The sequence below is a fragment of the Myotis daubentonii genome, chromosome 10, assembly GCF_963259705.1.
Source record: "Myotis daubentonii chromosome 10, mMyoDau2.1, whole genome shotgun sequence".
Lineage (NCBI taxonomy): Eukaryota > Metazoa > Chordata > Mammalia > Chiroptera > Vespertilionidae > Myotis > Myotis daubentonii.
Genome location: NC_081849.1, coordinates 14,151,827 through 14,168,725, shown reverse-complemented (window position 1 = coordinate 14,168,725; position 16,899 = coordinate 14,151,827). Strand labels below are relative to the sequence as shown.

General features: G+C 40.3%; 1 protein-coding gene across 1 annotated transcript in view; it reads left to right on the top strand.

The window, feature by feature from the left end:
* CTTNBP2 (cortactin binding protein 2) overlaps positions 1 to 16,899 on the top strand; it is a 182,239-nt gene that overhangs the window by 54,993 nt on the left and 110,347 nt on the right. Inside the window, 1 exon segment of the mRNA XM_059711639.1 lies at positions 9,756 to 9,980. Within this exon segment, the coding sequence (XP_059567622.1) occupies positions 9,756 to 9,980 (225 nt within the window).

Genomic DNA, 16,899 nt, shown 5'->3' with positions numbered 1-16,899 from the left:
CGCCTACACAGAAGAGCCGTGTCATCTGGTCCGAGGCCGTGGTGTCGTTTAGTGTGAAAGTGGGTGGCATTGCTTGGACAGTAGAAATTGGATTCTTACAAGGATAGACTTGAAAACCACAGTTCAGGTTTACTCTTCAGAAATTGATCACAGCCAGTCATAAATCATGCTGGAGACTCAGGAAATGATTACCATTCATCTGGGCCTGAACTCCTTTGGAGGATACGCCGCTTTTCACTGTTTCATAATGTATAACACATGTTTACAGTGTTCTGCAATTCATCCTCTATTACAGACTAGTTAAGTACTCCCTTCCCATTCTGCTCACAAATGCCCAGCAGAACAAAGAAGACAAGGCAGCTGGTTGCTGAAAAGATGGCCCATGTGTAGACCGTGCTTGGATAAACGATGAAATGTAAAAAGTCCAGCAGAAACATTTAGTTGAGCATTTTTACTGATGCGAACCAACACAAACAGGCCTTGATAAATGACCAGTTTCATATTAATAATACCAGCTCACCTGTGCACCACAGTTGATGGTTTACAGAGCATTTTCACAGCTATCCTTGCCTCAAATACAATAAAGGAAGACACATTTGCATGATCTGAAATAGCTTCTTACCCTGTTCCTGCAAATGACACTTGTCTTGTTGAGATCTGTCTGTTCCTTGAAAAAGATCAGCTCTCACCTTTTGCCTAATAGGTCCCTGTGCCTCTGAATTGACTTAAGGATAGCTTAGGAGTTTCCAACCCCCCAGTTCACACATCTGCAACGTGTCCCAGGGACACACATCTTTATTGCAGGCATATGATGAAGTTACCCTCCAGGGACTGTGCCTCTTCCCAGGCATGCCCTGTGATCCGTGTAGCAAATCTCTCTTAGCAACTGCAGCCATTTTCTGGTTTGCTGTGGGGCGTAGCAGCAGGTAGGCATTCAAGAACTGGGGAACATTTAATGGTGGTAAAAATTGCTGGCAGGGTTTGAATAAAGACTGCTTTCAAACCATTGGCATTCCTTTTCCCTTGATTGTTGCTGATAGCAAGTAAATCCTTTCAGCTGGTGGAAGGTGAGAGTGGTAAGATCTTCCTATGTTCTCCAGATGCTCAGCAGTTCTTGTGACTGGTGAGCTATTTACTCCTCAGTGTCCAAGGTTGGAGTGGGGAGGTAGGGGTTTGGGGAGAGGGCACAGCACCAAGAGCAAAACTGTCTCCATCATTCTCTCTTTGTGTCCTGGGAACTTTTCATTTTAATTAAGAGAACTTATGTTTCCTGCTGCTATAAAAGGGAGCATATTTAAAAATTTTCATTATAACCTCTGCCCCCAGAAATCATCTGTTATATTATCCCCACTAGACAAGAGACTGCCTTTAATTCTTTGTTTTTCACTTTTTAATTAGCATGTGGGGATGCTTATGTTAACACTGTTAACACATTTCAAGTCACAAATTAGTAGATATTTCTGAAATTACCATGTTAGCGAACTACATTGTTCCTGAAATATTGAAGCATTTCAAGGAAGCTACGTGGCATTTTTTTAAAATTTATTTTTTTAGGTTTGGTTGGTTATGGATAACTGCTTATATGTTCATTTTTAGGAAAGATGTTTAATACTGTTTTTTCTTTCTTGGTATGACTTAAAAGTTCTAGGTGATTAAAGCCAAATAAGAAAATACTTCTGTGCAGTCATAATGATGTGAATAACATGCAGGTGGGGGAGAACCTGTCTGGGGATTGTTAGAACACGCATTCGGTCCAGCACCTGTGAAGGGGTGTCTGCAGAATCCCTCTCAGAGTGCTTGGCACAGGACTCTTCAGCCCCTACAAGTGGCCATTGCTTCTCTATACAATATGTGACCACTCAACAAAAGCCTGTATTTCAAACATTTATTTTAAAAATCAGTGAGCAAGTCAGTTCTACTCTCCTTTTAATCATTGCAAACAAGTTTTCTTTCACATATTCTAAGTCATCTTTTTACTAGGAGCTGTTATTTTGCTGGTTCACTATAATGTCACGAAATTTGACATGTTTCTGATGGGGTAACTTATTTTGTTGGAAAAGTCTGCCAATTTACTCAGTATCTAGAGGCTTTAGAAAACTTAGCATGAAGCATATGACTTAGAAGTTCAGCAAATGAAATACATTTATGTTAGCGCCAAAATTGAATATTTATCCTAAAAATTCACCCTGAAAGCTCCAGATTACACCCATTATTAATGGCAAAGCTTCTAAAGTTAATGGCATAACAGTATCTTCTTTCTCTACATGTGGTGCTTCAGAACACATCATTTGATTTACATTAGAACTGATTTTATGTATTAAAGGGTGTTGTTGAAATAGGATTCTGTAATATTTTGTTCTAAGTCTTTGCTTTTTGCTCTGTAATCCTTTTAAAAAAATATCTCAAAAGAATTTATTATTTATACTAGAGGCCCGGTGCACGAAATTCGTACATGGGGTTGGGGGGGTGGTGTGTCCCTCAGGCCAGCCTGCACCCTCTCCAATCTGGAACCCCTCGAGGGATGTCTGACTGTCCAGGCCTAAACGGGCAGTCAGACATCCCTCTCACAATCCAGGACTGCTGGTTCCCAACCACTCGCCTGCCTGCCTGCCTGCCTGCCAGCCTGATCACCCCCTAACCACTCCCCTGCCAGCCTGATCAATGCCTAACTGCTCCCCTGTCAGCCCCAACTGCCCTCCCCTGCTGGCCCGGTCACTCCTAACTTCCCTCCCTTGGCAGCCCGGTTGCCCCTAACTGCCCTCCCCTGCCGGCCTGGTCGCCCCTAACTGTTGTCCCCTGCAGGCCTGGTTGCTCCCAACTGCCCTCCTCTGCTGGCGCGGTCACCCCTAACTTCCCTCCCCTGCAGGCCTGGTACCCCCCAACTGCCCCCCCTGAAGACCTGGTTCCCCCCAACTGCCCTCCCTAGCAGGCCTGATCGTCCACAACTGCCTTCCCCTGCTGGCCTGATCTACCCACAACTGCCCTCCCCTGCCGGACATCTTGTGTCCACATAGGGGTGGCCATCTTGTGTGTTGGAGTGATGGTCAATTTGCATATTACCTCTTTATTAGGTAGGATTTTCTCTACCCGTGGAGTGTCATATTCACACGTGTTTCTGTAACTGTTGGATGATGATGAGTTCATTTCCACCCACGGGCATGTTGATTCTTCTCTTGTGTAGCGATTCATGCGTGCACCCACAGTGCTTGGCCTCCCGCATACACGGAGGGGGCTCTAGAATAATGGACCTTAGAAGCACAGCCTTTTCCCTTAAGGGAGGTGATGCAATAGGAGAGACAGAAGAGTAGTACACGCCTGAAGACGATCTCCCAGCACACTACAGGCTTCGCAGACTTCTCCTGGGAGCTCTAAAGAATATGGAGACTTTGGCCGTGGCATCTGATCCCCAACTTGCCATTTCTGTGACATAATCTAAAGGATATAAAAATAGGCAAAGACAAGGCAGAAAGAGTGTCATCAGTATTGAAATGATAGCTATCACTGCATGTTCATGGTCGTCCAAGCACAGCCAAGTGCCTTACATGCATCATTTCTTTAATCCTTCAAAACAACAAGAACAACAAAAACCTTGGGTTAGGTAGCTGTTATCTTCATGGAACCAGTGAAGGCCCAGGAGAATACAGTAATCAGCCTAAATTTACATAACTTGGAAGTGGCAGCGTCTGTATTCAAATGCTTTGCAGGGCTGTGGCTCTAACTTCCTCTTCTTCTCAGCTGAAAGGAACACAGCCATGTAAATTGGCATCAGTCTGCCCACTGAATCCCTTTAGGAGAGAAGCATATTAATGGCAACCAGCTGAAAAGTTAAATATATTCGAGGAGACTCTACCTGCCCTGCTTATGGATAAACACCAGATATGGGTTGTCTCCTTCTGGTCCAAAGATGGAGTAAACAGGATAAAAAGAAAAAGAAGAAGAAGAGGAGGAGGAGGGGGAGGGAGGGAGGAGGGCCTGGGAAAGAATTTGCAGCCTAGAAAAAGGAAAAGGACATAACACTTAAGATGCAAGGAAACAACCTACATCTGACAAAATTATGAGAAACAAATTTTAGAAAGTAATTTTTAGATAGCATCTGCTTTGTGTCTTAAAATTCAAGGAAGCAGACTCTGAAGTGACTGCAGGTGGGTAAGCCATATCGTGATGAAGAGAGAAGACTGTCTGCAAAGCTGAGGAAAGCAAGCAGAGAAGGGGGCAAGATCCTGGGGGCAGCGCTGGAGTGCGTCCTCGGTCCGCCACTTCTAGCCGTACAGCCTTGGACAAACCCTTGCCCTCTCAGTGCTTCAGTGTCCTTCTCTGCAGTGTGAGACCACCTGCCTAATAGGGTTATTATAAGAATTTAAAATGAACTAGGAGAATCGAAGCATATATTAAAGTAACAGTGAAAAATCAACACCATTAAAAGATTGAATCCAAAACAAAATTAAGATCTCCCAGAATCCAGAGGAAAGGAATAAAGTGATAGAGTAGGAAATAAGATTTCATATATATATATGTGAAAAAAGTATACATACACATATATATATGTACATATACATACACACACACAAGAGAAAATGGAGGTCCACTAGGAGAGAAATTGATGTTTTTGAAAGAGATTAGAAAAAATGGAATGATGGATGCTGCAAACAAAATGTAGCAGAATCTTTCGATTAAAAAGGCTACAGGCCAGGACAATTCCAGCCAATGCTGGGAATAACCTTAAATGTTATATATTAATTTTAAGGGTAGAAAAAGAATTGATTTAATCAGGTGGAAAAGCAGAAGGCTTACCTGAAGGCGAGAAAAGTCTGCCTGGCCTCAGCCTTCCTTGCTCCTGTGCACTATGTAGATTGCTGGACACAGGTGACTGAACAACACATATTTCTATGGAAGGATACCACCTCAGAATGTTTTTACCCAGACAAGATGGCGTTCATGTAAGAAGGAAAGAAAAATCATCCTCAGAATGACAAAGGTATAAAATATTCGCATCCAAGCTGCTTGAAAAATAAATGATCTAAAGACTTACCTAGTTAGAAGTCAGCATAAAAATAAATAATGGCATAAAAATGCAAAGAGGAGCAAGAAATTGGTTATTCGTTCTTATCCTTGGCTTGGGCATCTAAGTGCTTAGGAGACTCTTGGTAGATTTAGCGATTGAGTGTTGGACAGAGCTGAGTGTGTGCGGTTACACAGGTGATCCTGATGAGCAGGCAGGATTGGGAACCACTGCTCTACCAATTTTAATAAAATATGTACTGGACATAGATAACGGGAAAAGTGGGGATGTTGCCAAGGATATATAAAAAGGATCCCTTTATTAAATTTATGCTAACAGGTTTGAAAATATCAAACTTTTATAAGATATATAAAAGCAAATTCTAATAAATAAAAATGATTATTTCCCAATAGTAGGACTCAATTTTATGAAAATGTCTTCTTTCTCCCAATGTGTGTCTAATTGATACATAATTTCAGTCAAAATTATAATTGCTTATTCTTAGAAGTTGATAAAATAAATTGAAATTTTGTCTAAAAGAATGAGCTGGTAACTTAGCAAAGAAAGTTTTGGAAACTGATATTGTGAAGGAGGCTTGTCCTACCAGTTGGTAGCATTTAATAACACAAAGTATTTGTACTAGTGAATTATGGATAGAGAGATAAAGGACACAGATAAAAAACAGGCCCCATATTACAGAAATAAAAAGGACAATTCATCACAAAGACATAATTGCTTATGTGAATAGTGACAAAACCTCAACATGTATGAAACAAAAATCAACAGAATTGAAGGGAGAAACAGACAATTTCATAAGCATAAAATTTAATATCTCCATCAGTTGTTCATAAACAACTAGTAGTTGATGGTAAAAACAAAATACGAATAACATTAGCAATCATCTTAAATAACTGACATTTGTATTTGTATAATGTATTCAGTGACCGCAACAGAATTAAATGAGAAATCAATACAATAAGCTATTTAGGAAAGCTCTAAATATTTGGAATTTTTTGAAAAACATTGCTCTGTAATTCCTATGTCAAACACAAAATCACAAGGAGCTCAGAAAATAATTTGATCTGAATGGCAGCAAATACAGAGCCACTACTTCTACTCTCAAAAGAGCCAAATGTGTGTATCTTGCACTTTGTAGTAAAAGTTAAATGTCAATCTCTATTTGCAAAGAAAATCATTGGCAGTTTTGTGTTGATGATCCTGAACACAATTTAACATTTCCAACAGAAAAAAAAATTGCCCACATTTGACAACGTCACATTGGGACTATCAGTTAAAGTTAAAACAAAACCAAACCCAGCAAAACATACACACAACTGTTTCACACTGGTTTAAAAAAAAGGATTAAATATTTTCTGACCATAAAATTTATTTAAACTGGTAATAGGGCCATGATTTAACCTATTTATCAAAAGTTTGCTCTGATTTAAGAAGAGCCTATGTGATCAAGAAATGGCTTGAATGTGTTAAAAATATTGTACATCATAAAATAGGTTGGATGTATGAGTAGACATCAAGTAATTATTATTGGTTGTTAAAATATAAGTTTCAGCAGGGGACCCATAATGATAAATATCGGATACTAAAGTGAGGACAAAGATACAAAATTTCCAGGAGAAATTTTGAAATCCAGTTTTGATTTTTAAAGTCCTTTCCCGCATCCTATATAATAAAAGTGTAGTATGCAAACTGTTTCCTCTGCCTGGAGTTCTTCCAGGAGTTTGACCAGGGGGCGGGACTGGCTGGGGGAAGGGAGAGAGTACCTGGCCAGCAGGTGCCAGCCACTAGGGACCCTACCAGTGCATGAATTTCATGCACTGGGCCTATAGTTGAGGGAATAAAATAATCTAGATGTCGGAGATTAAAGAGAAAAGTTCCTATGTGAAAGAGCTTTTCTTTGGAGAGAATTGTGCTGAGTCCTGCCCCATCCAGTTGCTTCTCCCTTCATTTCAAGTTGAGAGAAAAGGGCTTCAAGGACACAAGTTAATGACTTAAATTTTTCCTGAAGGCCTTGGTAGTCTGAATGAAGGTGGAGATGAAAAGCGGGAATCCTGTGGAAATGACAGAATGGTGATTTCAGTGGCCATCTTGAACTGCCAGATTTTGTTTAGATGAAGATTCATAAGTGTTTCCTGTAGACTACGTTAGGCCATGGGCATCAAAGAGTCGAAATGAGATTGATTCAGGCCCTATTTAATAGAGGAGTCTGGAGAACATGGGACCTCAGCCCACTAAAACTGCTTTCTAGATGTTATACATAAGGAATGTGTGCAAGGCTAGCTTCATAGGTGTGCAACCTATGTCATGGCAAAGGGCTTGCACTTGGAAGGGCCATGTTTGGTTAAATGGTGTGCTGCTACCATCTTGAAATTCTTAATTTCTTTAACAACTTTGTGTTTTAATTTTTTACCGGACCCCGGAGATTATGTATCCTGCCCTGAATGTATGACCTACATTAGGAAACTATGGATGAAGGGACCTCCGCAGTGAGAAGGCGTGGTCCTCTAAAGTTACCAAGTGCTCTGTAGGGAAAGAGTAGTCTTTAAATATTCACCACCTTCGTTGGTAAGGCTAGCGAACCAGTCAGGTGGAATGTTCCTGCTCCTCTCACCTCCATCTTCACCATCTACCTCCAGTCCTTTCCAACCCCGAGAGGGCTAAAACACTTAGAAAGGGCGAGCAGATTTGGATAAAAAGAGAGCGGTTTTCATAAACTCTCCCTTCCTAAGTGGTGCATGTTAAACCTGCTGCAGAGCCTAGCCGGCTGGCTTAGCACTAAGCTGGGTATTCTGATAGCCAAAGGGAGACTGTTTTGTGTCTTAAAGTGACTATAAGCCTTGTATTAGGTAAAAATAATTGGAAAAACCATGGGGATTTCTTAGGTTTTCATCCAGGGCTAAGGGATGAGTTACTTACATTAATACAAATTAAGAAACAAGTGAAAGATAAAATGAAACTTCTTTTTAAATTGCATTTCTGAAGTGATACTTATTCTGTGTATTGATTACATAAGAATCTAGAAATATCAAATGTTTTTTGATTCATAAACCATGTTAACTTTTAAGTTTCAAATGATGCTCTGAAAGCCAGCTTAGATTTAATGGTGAAATTGAACTTCTTGTAAACAACATCTCCTAACTGATGTAATTTGGTAACAGAAAAAAACAATGCCATTTGCACTTGTGTTTGTCTAGTTGTTGGCTCTCTGACAGTGGTCTGAAAACAAAAAGTTTAGTTCAAAGTGGTTGCTTCCAAAGTGAGGAAATGTATGTAATATATCCTTAAAACACACTTAACATTTTGACAGTTAAACTTGATTTATAATAAAGTAATTTCATTTTCCACTAGCAGTGACATAGAATAAATTTTTCCTATGGGCTCTTCTAAATGACCTGAGTTGGGAAAATGTGGATAGTTTTCAATATATTTCTACTGCTATTTCCAATTTTATGTGAAGACTGTTGTAGGGTAATTATCTAAAGTTGCATTTAGTGCCATGTGGATGTGCAATTAACTTTGACACTGATAGACTGACAGAGTAAAATGAGGTTGCATTCTTTCCTGGGATTCTATGAGCTATATTTTAATGCCCTTCAATGATGAGATATTTACATCTTTTTAAAAAGATACGTACTTTTTAGAATTGATTTGAGAGAAACGGAGAGAGACAGAGAAGGAAAAAGAGACAGACAGACAGAAACAGAGAGAAACAATGATTTGTTTTTCCAGTTATTTATGAATTCATTGGTTACTTCTTATATGTGCCCTGACCAGAGATCAAACCTGTAACCTTGGTGTATTGGAATGATGCTCTAATCAACTGAGGTACCTGACCAGAGCAAGATATTTACATCTTCTTAAATTTTCTGGAGTCTTTTTATTTTTAAAAAATATGTTTCCATTGATTTTTTTTGGAAAGGAAGGGAGAGGGATAGAGAGATGGAAACACTGATGAGAGAGAAACATTGATCCGTTGCCTCCTGCACTCTCCCTGCTGGGGGTTGAACCTGCAACCTGGGCATATGCCCTGAGCAGGAATTGTCCTGGTGACCTCTTGTTTCATAGGTCAGTGCTCAACCACTGAGCCACACCAGCCTGGCTCTGGAAGTTTTTTTATAATTGTTCAAACTTTACAAAAGAGATAGTCTAATAAAAGTTATTTCACCATTATTAGTAGTGTATGTCTTTTCTCTGTAGTTATATCTTTTGCATGTTGTGAATGTTGTGGATTTTTGACTAAAAAGTTTAATGATGTAATTTCTTTTTTGGCAAATATCCTTATCAATTCTTTCTGGCTATACAAAACTTGTAGGAGATTTATATTTTGTGACTTGGTAAGTATTATGTGAAATATAACATATGAATGTAATAGAGATAATTTTATTTTTGAACTTTTGGTAAAACTTATTTTAACTGTTGATCTTTCTAATTTTATTTTAAATTAGGGAAGGCTGCACCTAAAATTCAGTTCCTTGAAGGAGTGGCCATCATGGGAAAATATATATTTGTATTATTTGTAATTTAAAAGTCAATTTAAAAGTACTGTAGACGGCAGCGGCATGCCAGACTATCAGGGGTTGGGGACACATTCCCCTCCCGTCTTGCTCACCGCCTGACATCACACTTTAGCCATTACTCAGAACAGTTGTGAATACCTTTTGGAAAAGTAATCACAAAACCTTCTTATAAATATCTTACTGTTTTATTTCTTCAGTGCATTCCTCTGATTTTGTTTTAGGCTCGCAGGAAGGAGGTGTTTGTTCAGGAACGCTATGGAAGATTTAATTTAAATGACCCGTTCCTGGCACTGCAGAGAGACTACGAAGCAGGTGCTGGTGATAAAGAGAAGAAGCCAGTCTGTACCAACCCCCTCTCCATCCTGGAAGCAGTCATGGGCCACTGCAGAAAAATGCAGGAAAGGATGTCCGCACAGCTGGCTGCTGCTGAGAGCAGACAGAAAAAGGTATTGAGACTTTCAAAAGGTCATTTCCCCCAAAATACGGTGTAGAAGGCAGAAATGATCTCTGAGGTTATCCTTTGTTCTTAAATATTGTATTTTCAGGAAGAGTTGGAATAAGTACTTAGAAATGCAAAATTCTGACCAATTCTGGTGGTGGTTTTGAAATATCACTCAAAATTAAACAAACAAACAAACAAACAAACAAGCACAAAACACTAAACCAGAAAGGATGTCTGATAAAGAAATTATGTTTCCCATTAAGGTGACTTAAATACTTTCTTTAAAATAATAATTTTCCTTCTTTGAATTTCTCTTTTCTACTGCTATAAGACATGTTTAACTGCTAGGTAGGTGATCTAGTAATGCAACCAGGAAGGACTCTGATCATATGTGGTATCCCCAACTTACTTTATCCAGCTTCTGTCTCAAATATTTCTTTAAAATAAAAATCGCTTAAATTACTTCTTTGGAAAGTGAAACTAGCATGAGGAGAAGTAGAATGAAAGTTTGCGTGCAATCTCACTACATGTCATCGTGAAGTCCTGGTTAGTCTCAGACTCGCCTCTGGGGTCTGATAGCCGTGTATGCTGCAGACCCCCAGGCTCCTGCTCACTCACATGCCTTTCATTTAAACCAGCTTCCTCCCCACCCCGCGCCTCCCCTACCAGCATACACTTGTTTATTGTGCATGAGTAGATGCTTCAGAGTCCTGAGTGACAAAAGCTTACTATCATCAGCCATGCGGAAATAGAAGTTTAAAGTTTGTCCTTCCAGTATACAGACAAGCTATGAATTCCCTTTAGAAAAGGGAGTGAGGAAATTGTAGAAGCTAATGATGTCTAGTGTAATTAGAATTAAGAGCAGTATGTTCTTTCAACCATCATTAAAACATAAAATGTTTCTATTTGTCCTTTTCAGAGAACTTGTTATAGCTTACATGTAACACCTGCTTGATAATCAACCTGAATGCACCATCTTGTAAATATTTATGATGCTGTCATTGATGTGTATGTCTTTGCTCTGTAGTTATATCTTTGCATTAGCATATGCATGCCAGTGTTCTGGGGTGGGGGTTGAGTAAAAGCAAACATTTTCATCAGGATGTCAAATAGTAAGAAAATAAAGCACTGGGTAAATTAGTAAAGAAGAAGGAATTGAAGGCTTTCCATGGATGTGAGGTGGAATCAAACAGTTTTACTGAGGACGTTGCAAACCCTCTACAAAGCCCAGCAGACAACCACTGAGGCCTCTGGAAATTGTCAAAAATCCCCACAAACCACATAAGCAAGAGTTAATATATTTTAGCTGATGTCACTGAAGCTCATTTGTATTTCTTGGATGATACACATTTCATTTATGTTCTGAACATGTCAAATGAGCTATTTCATCATAAAGTTTTTCTGGGTTTTCTGCTGTGTTATCAGAAGTCAAGAAAATACTTTATTTTCATTGTAGTTTTCACTTAATATACAAAAATGCATGCTTTCCTAAATTTTACTTCAGTTTTGCATTTTATCATTTCTCTTGTAGAAAAAGAAGAAACTCATTTTGAGATCAATGAAAGATTTTATTATCTAGCTTATTTTTGTAAATCAGCTTACATCCTGTTTGTTTCTGAATGGCTGGGCCATTTCCAACCTGGCTGGTAGTGAAAGGAAATCGTTTCTGTCCTGTGAGTCCTGACAGGCTAATATGAAATGAGCCAGTGATCTTTCGCTCACATATAACAGGGATACAGTGGTTCTTTATGGCCGAATTCATTGGCTGTGTAGTCTCTGACAGGCAGCGCTATCTTCTGTCCCTAAAGGATAGTCTGTTCTGGTAGACTGTAGCATGTAAAAAGAGTTACAGTTTCTACTCGTATCCTGAATTTACAAAGAAAATATCACATCAAGTGATAAGGCCACAAAACAAAGAAGTCATCTTTTTAGCAACGAAACTACCTGTCATCTTTAGTTTTGAAAGTTTTTTTTTTAATTTTTATATATTGAATTGAGAGAGAGAGAGATGTTGTTCCACTTATTTATGCATTCATTGGTTGATTCTTGTATGTGCCCTCACCAGAATCAAACCCACAACCTTAGCGTATTGGATGATGCTCTTAACTGAGCTACCTGGCCAGGGCCTGAAAGTATTTTAACCAGACATTTTCAGTACCCTTGCATATAAAGTAAATTGTAGCTTTAGAAATCTAAAATCAGTAAGACAAAAAAAATCCATTGCTTTCCATCAGTCCAGTTCTTTAAATTACTGTCAGAGCAAAAGCCAGGGAAAGCAAAGGCCTTATTATCTACAATTGAGGTGTTTATTACCAGACACCAGGCACAGCTCATGGGTGATTCTAACACATTTGGCCTGAACGCTGCTCTGCTAGGCCTCTCCAGAGGAGAGAAGGAGGCTGCTTGCTCATTCAAGCACTGGTTCCTGCTGAGACTCCTAATAGGAGGGTTAACTGGTCATTTGTGTGCCAGGAAAATTTGGGCAAGAATAAATTTGGGTAAGGACTGAGCGCTTAAAGCCGTTTTGAATAAGCTAATGAGTGATCATCATGGGAAACTTTGCCTCCAGTAATCTCTACATTTCGAGCCTGTAACCTAGGTAGGTTAGAATGATATTTGGGGTTTTTATTACTTATCTTGTACATCATCTGTTAATAGAGTTTCAATCCTAATTTATTTTCAATCATTTTACTCACACTTAGAAAGTGTGAGTAATTTCTAACCCTAAAATAGGAGGGACCTTATAATTTGAGCAGAGCCTTTAAAAGTAAGAAGCCAAGATAATAACTAGGAAATTCCTAAGGGAGCAATATTTTTTCCACCAGTGAAAAAACTAAAAGTAGTTAGCTCTGTATATTGGGTATAGCTTCTTCTAGGTGGCAGCTCACTGTAATGAGGTCAGTTGCATGTCAATAGATGCATCAGGCAGGGTTTTCGTTGTGAGCAAATGAAGCCAATATTGATTGAGTTAAGCAGAAAAAGTGTTTATTGGTTGTTTTACATTATGGTAGAGCCTGGCTGGGCCAGCTAGGGGACCAGCTCTTACCAGCCAGCATCACCAACAAATGCTCATTACAGATGCAGTCTGAGGTGGGTGATGTTTTTGTTCATGAGAGCTGGATACTGCAGCTTGCTGACTCCAGACAGCACCACTGCCAACACTGCTCTGGGTCTTGAGTGGTGCTTCCCTGGCCCTGCTTCTTTGCAACCCTCATTTCCCACTGGAAGCCTAAGAACAGGTGCATTTCATTGGTCAAACCTAAGCTCCACACCCTCTCCTCAGCTACAAGGGAGACTGGGAGAGCTCCCCTACGCTGGACATATTTCACTTCTGTGGGGAGAATAATAAGGAGAGAGAATTCTCCCAAACAAGAAGCAGTTTCAGGTGCTAGACAACCAAAGAAATGACAGTTGAGCCAGAAAAGAATAATCAGGCTGTTCTAATTTCTTTCATAGGCTCTGTCTTCCTCTTACAGCTCATTGTACTGCACTGCCACTTGTACAGTGCTCTCTACTTCATTACATAATGGTTTATAACATATAATTTAATTTTAAATTGCTTCCTAGACTTTCATTCAAGGACAACATGGTAGAGAACCATCTAAAATAACATTTTTAGAAAGAGTATTTAGGACATTTTGTAAATGAGTGATTGTTTTTAGCTCATTCCTGAGTCTTTTTTTTGTATGACTCATTGTTACATTTCAACATGTATTTGACTTCCCAGACACATTGCAGTGAGTGTTAAGTGAGAGCTGGAGATGTGTCTTATGCTCCCTCCCAAATGGGATATTTTCTTTTGCTCTATTTTCAAATTCGTTGTCCTTTATAACTCTACTCTCTCAAGTCTGCTATGTAAGCCCATTCAATTAACTTTTTTTCATTTTATTTTTATTTTACTTTTATTTTTTAAAGTTTTTACTTATTTCAGAGAGGAAGGGAGAGTGAGCGAGATATAGAAACATTAATGGTGAGAGAGAATCATTGATAGGCTGCTTCCTGCATGCCCCACACAGGGGACCATGCCCAAAACCTTGGGCATGTGCCCTGACCGGGAATTGAACCATGACCTCTTGGTTTATAGGTCGACACTCAACCACTGAGCCATGCCAGCTGGGCAACATTTTTTCATTTTATTATGCTTTTTAGTTCTAGTTTTTCATTTGATTTTTTTTCTTAGTTTCCATTTCTATGCCAAGATTCCCCTTCTGTTCTATCATTGTGACCATATTTTCTTTGACAGTGGCTGCTTTAGGGTCCTTGTCTGCTAATGCCAATATGGATCATCTTGGGCACAGTTTATATTTGAGTACATTTATTTTGACAACGGACCACTTTGAGTTTATTCGGAGGTATGGTATAAGTTGGTGGTCTAGTTTCATTGTTTTGCATGTACCTGTCCAGTTATCCCAACACCATTTATTGAAGAGACTGTCTTCACTCTATTGTATGCTCTTGCCTCCTTTGTCAAATATTAATTGAGCATAATGGCTTCGGTCGATATCTGGCTTCTCTGTTCTGTTCCACTGATCTATATGCCTGTTCTTGTGCCAGTAGTAGGCTGTTTTGATTACTGTGGCTTTGTAGTATAATTAGATATCTGGTATTGTAATCCCTCCAACTTTGTTCTTCATTCTCAAGATTGCTGAGTCTATTCAGGGTCTTTTTTGGTTTCATATAATTTTTGGAGTATTTTTTCTAGATCTGTGAAATATGCCATTTTGGTATTTTCTTGTGTTTTTTTTTTATTGCTGCTTCGATTTCATCAGTTGTCATTGGCCTATTCAGCCCATTGCTTTTCATTACTTTGTATGCTTCATGCCACTCCATCTGGCCTGAAGTGTTTCCATTGATAAATCAGCTGGCGAATTGAGAAATCATCTGGGGATGTCCCATGTAGGTAACTTTCTGTCTCTTCCTTGCAGCCTTTAAGAGTCTTTCTTTGTCTTTAATGTATACCATTTTAAAAATGAGGTATAGTTGTGGGTCCTTTTGGGTCCATTTTGTTTAGGACTCTGTGTTTCCTGAACTTGAGTGACTTTATCCTTCACCAGGTTAGGGAAATTTTCTGTCATTATTTTTTCAAACAGGTTTTCTATTCCTAGCTCAGGTTCTTCTTCTTGCACTGTTACTGTATGAATGTTGTACCAAAGTTCCTTTAAACTCCCCACCTGCTATTTAATTTTTTTCCCAATTGCTGCTTTGAATGCGTGTTTTTTTTCCCTACCTTGTCTTCTGATTCACTGATTCAGTCTTCTTCTATTCTACTTTTGATTCCTTCCAGGGTATTCTTTACTTCAGCTGTGTTGTGCTTCATTTACACTTAATTTTCTGTTTCTTTATCCTTACATAAGAATATTTTTTCCCATTAATTTTTAGAGAGAGGAGAAGGGAAGGATGGAAGGGAGAGAGAGAGAGTGAGAGAGAAACATTGATGTGAGAGAGACACATTGATTGGTTGTCTCCTGCATGTTACCCAACCAAGGCCTGGGATCAAATCTGCAACCCAAGTATGTGCTCCTGACTGGGAATCGAACATCCAACTAGTTTGTTAGCAGCACTGGGCCCAGGGATGGGTCAGCAAACATCCCGTGGTTCTCCCAGCTCCACCTCTGCTGGTCTTTGCCAGCCACCAGCAGAGAATCTTAGTCACTCAAAAGTCTGTTTCTGACCAGGATGGCAGTGTAGGTAAATGTGGTACATGCCTCTTCCCAGAGCCACGTCTAAAATACAGAACAACCATCATTAAGAACTGCCTGGATGCCCTGACCGATTTGGCTCAGTGGATAGAGCATTGGCCTGTGGACTGAGGGGTCCCAGGTTTGATTTCAGTCAAGGGCATGTAGCTTGGTTGCAGGCACATCCCCAGTGGGAGATGTGCAGAAGGCAGCTGATCAATGTTTCTCTCTCATTGATGTTTCTAACTCTCTATCCCTCTTCCTTACTCTCTGTAAAAAATCAATAAAATATATATATTTTTAAAAAAGAGAACTGCCTGAAATCTGACTGAATGGAAGCCCTAAGTGACCGGCCAATCGGCTGGCCATCTAGTAGGTATGATGCGCACTGACCATGAGGGGCAGACGCTCAACACAGGAGTTGCCAAGTGACAGCAACTTTGCAGAGTGCCCTCTTGCACTCCAGGACCCCTCAGGGGATGTCGGACTGCCAGTTTCAGTCCAATCCCTCAGGCCAGGCCGAGGGACCCCACCTGCCAGAGGAACCCAGCTCACTCTGCAGATGCCCTTCGAGCCCCAGATGCAACGGGCCAAGGGAGGTTGGCTCCAGGGCGTGTCCGGCCCATTTTGCTCAGTCCCACCTTGCCAGACACCTTCTAATTATTTTCCTTTCAATGTGCACGAATCCGTGGACAAGGCCTCTAGTAATTAAAGAAGGAACTACACTGAGACTGGTAGGAGGTGCAGAGGTGTGGAAAGGGTTGATCTGACACCCAGATGTGGCCTGGGAGGGGTATCTTGGCTGAGGAGGCCTCCTGTGAGGAGCAAGGGGTCCCAGCCCCACACCAGAACAGTCAGCCCCGAGTTCCAGTGCCGGGAAGAGAAGTCCTTGTAACATCATGCTGTAAAAACCAGCGGGGATTGTGGCAGAGTGACATGGAGTCAGCTGGAAACCCAGGCAGTTCCTCTTATAGGCCCCACGCACAAATGTACTTGGAATCACTCCCTCTGAGCTCCAGTCTTAGGGCAGCAGCTTGAAAGGATCCAGGGTCATACAGTGAGGATCTAAATTGTCTAGCATCAGGCAAGACCTGCGGAACAGCTTTCTCCCAGACAAAAGGACTGACAGAGGTCATTGTTCCTCTAATGAGATCTCCTACCCCTCACAGAGCTAACTGGCAGGCGCCATATCTGACACTCCATCAAGCTGACCCACAATGTTCACCCTGCCCTGGGGATTACTTG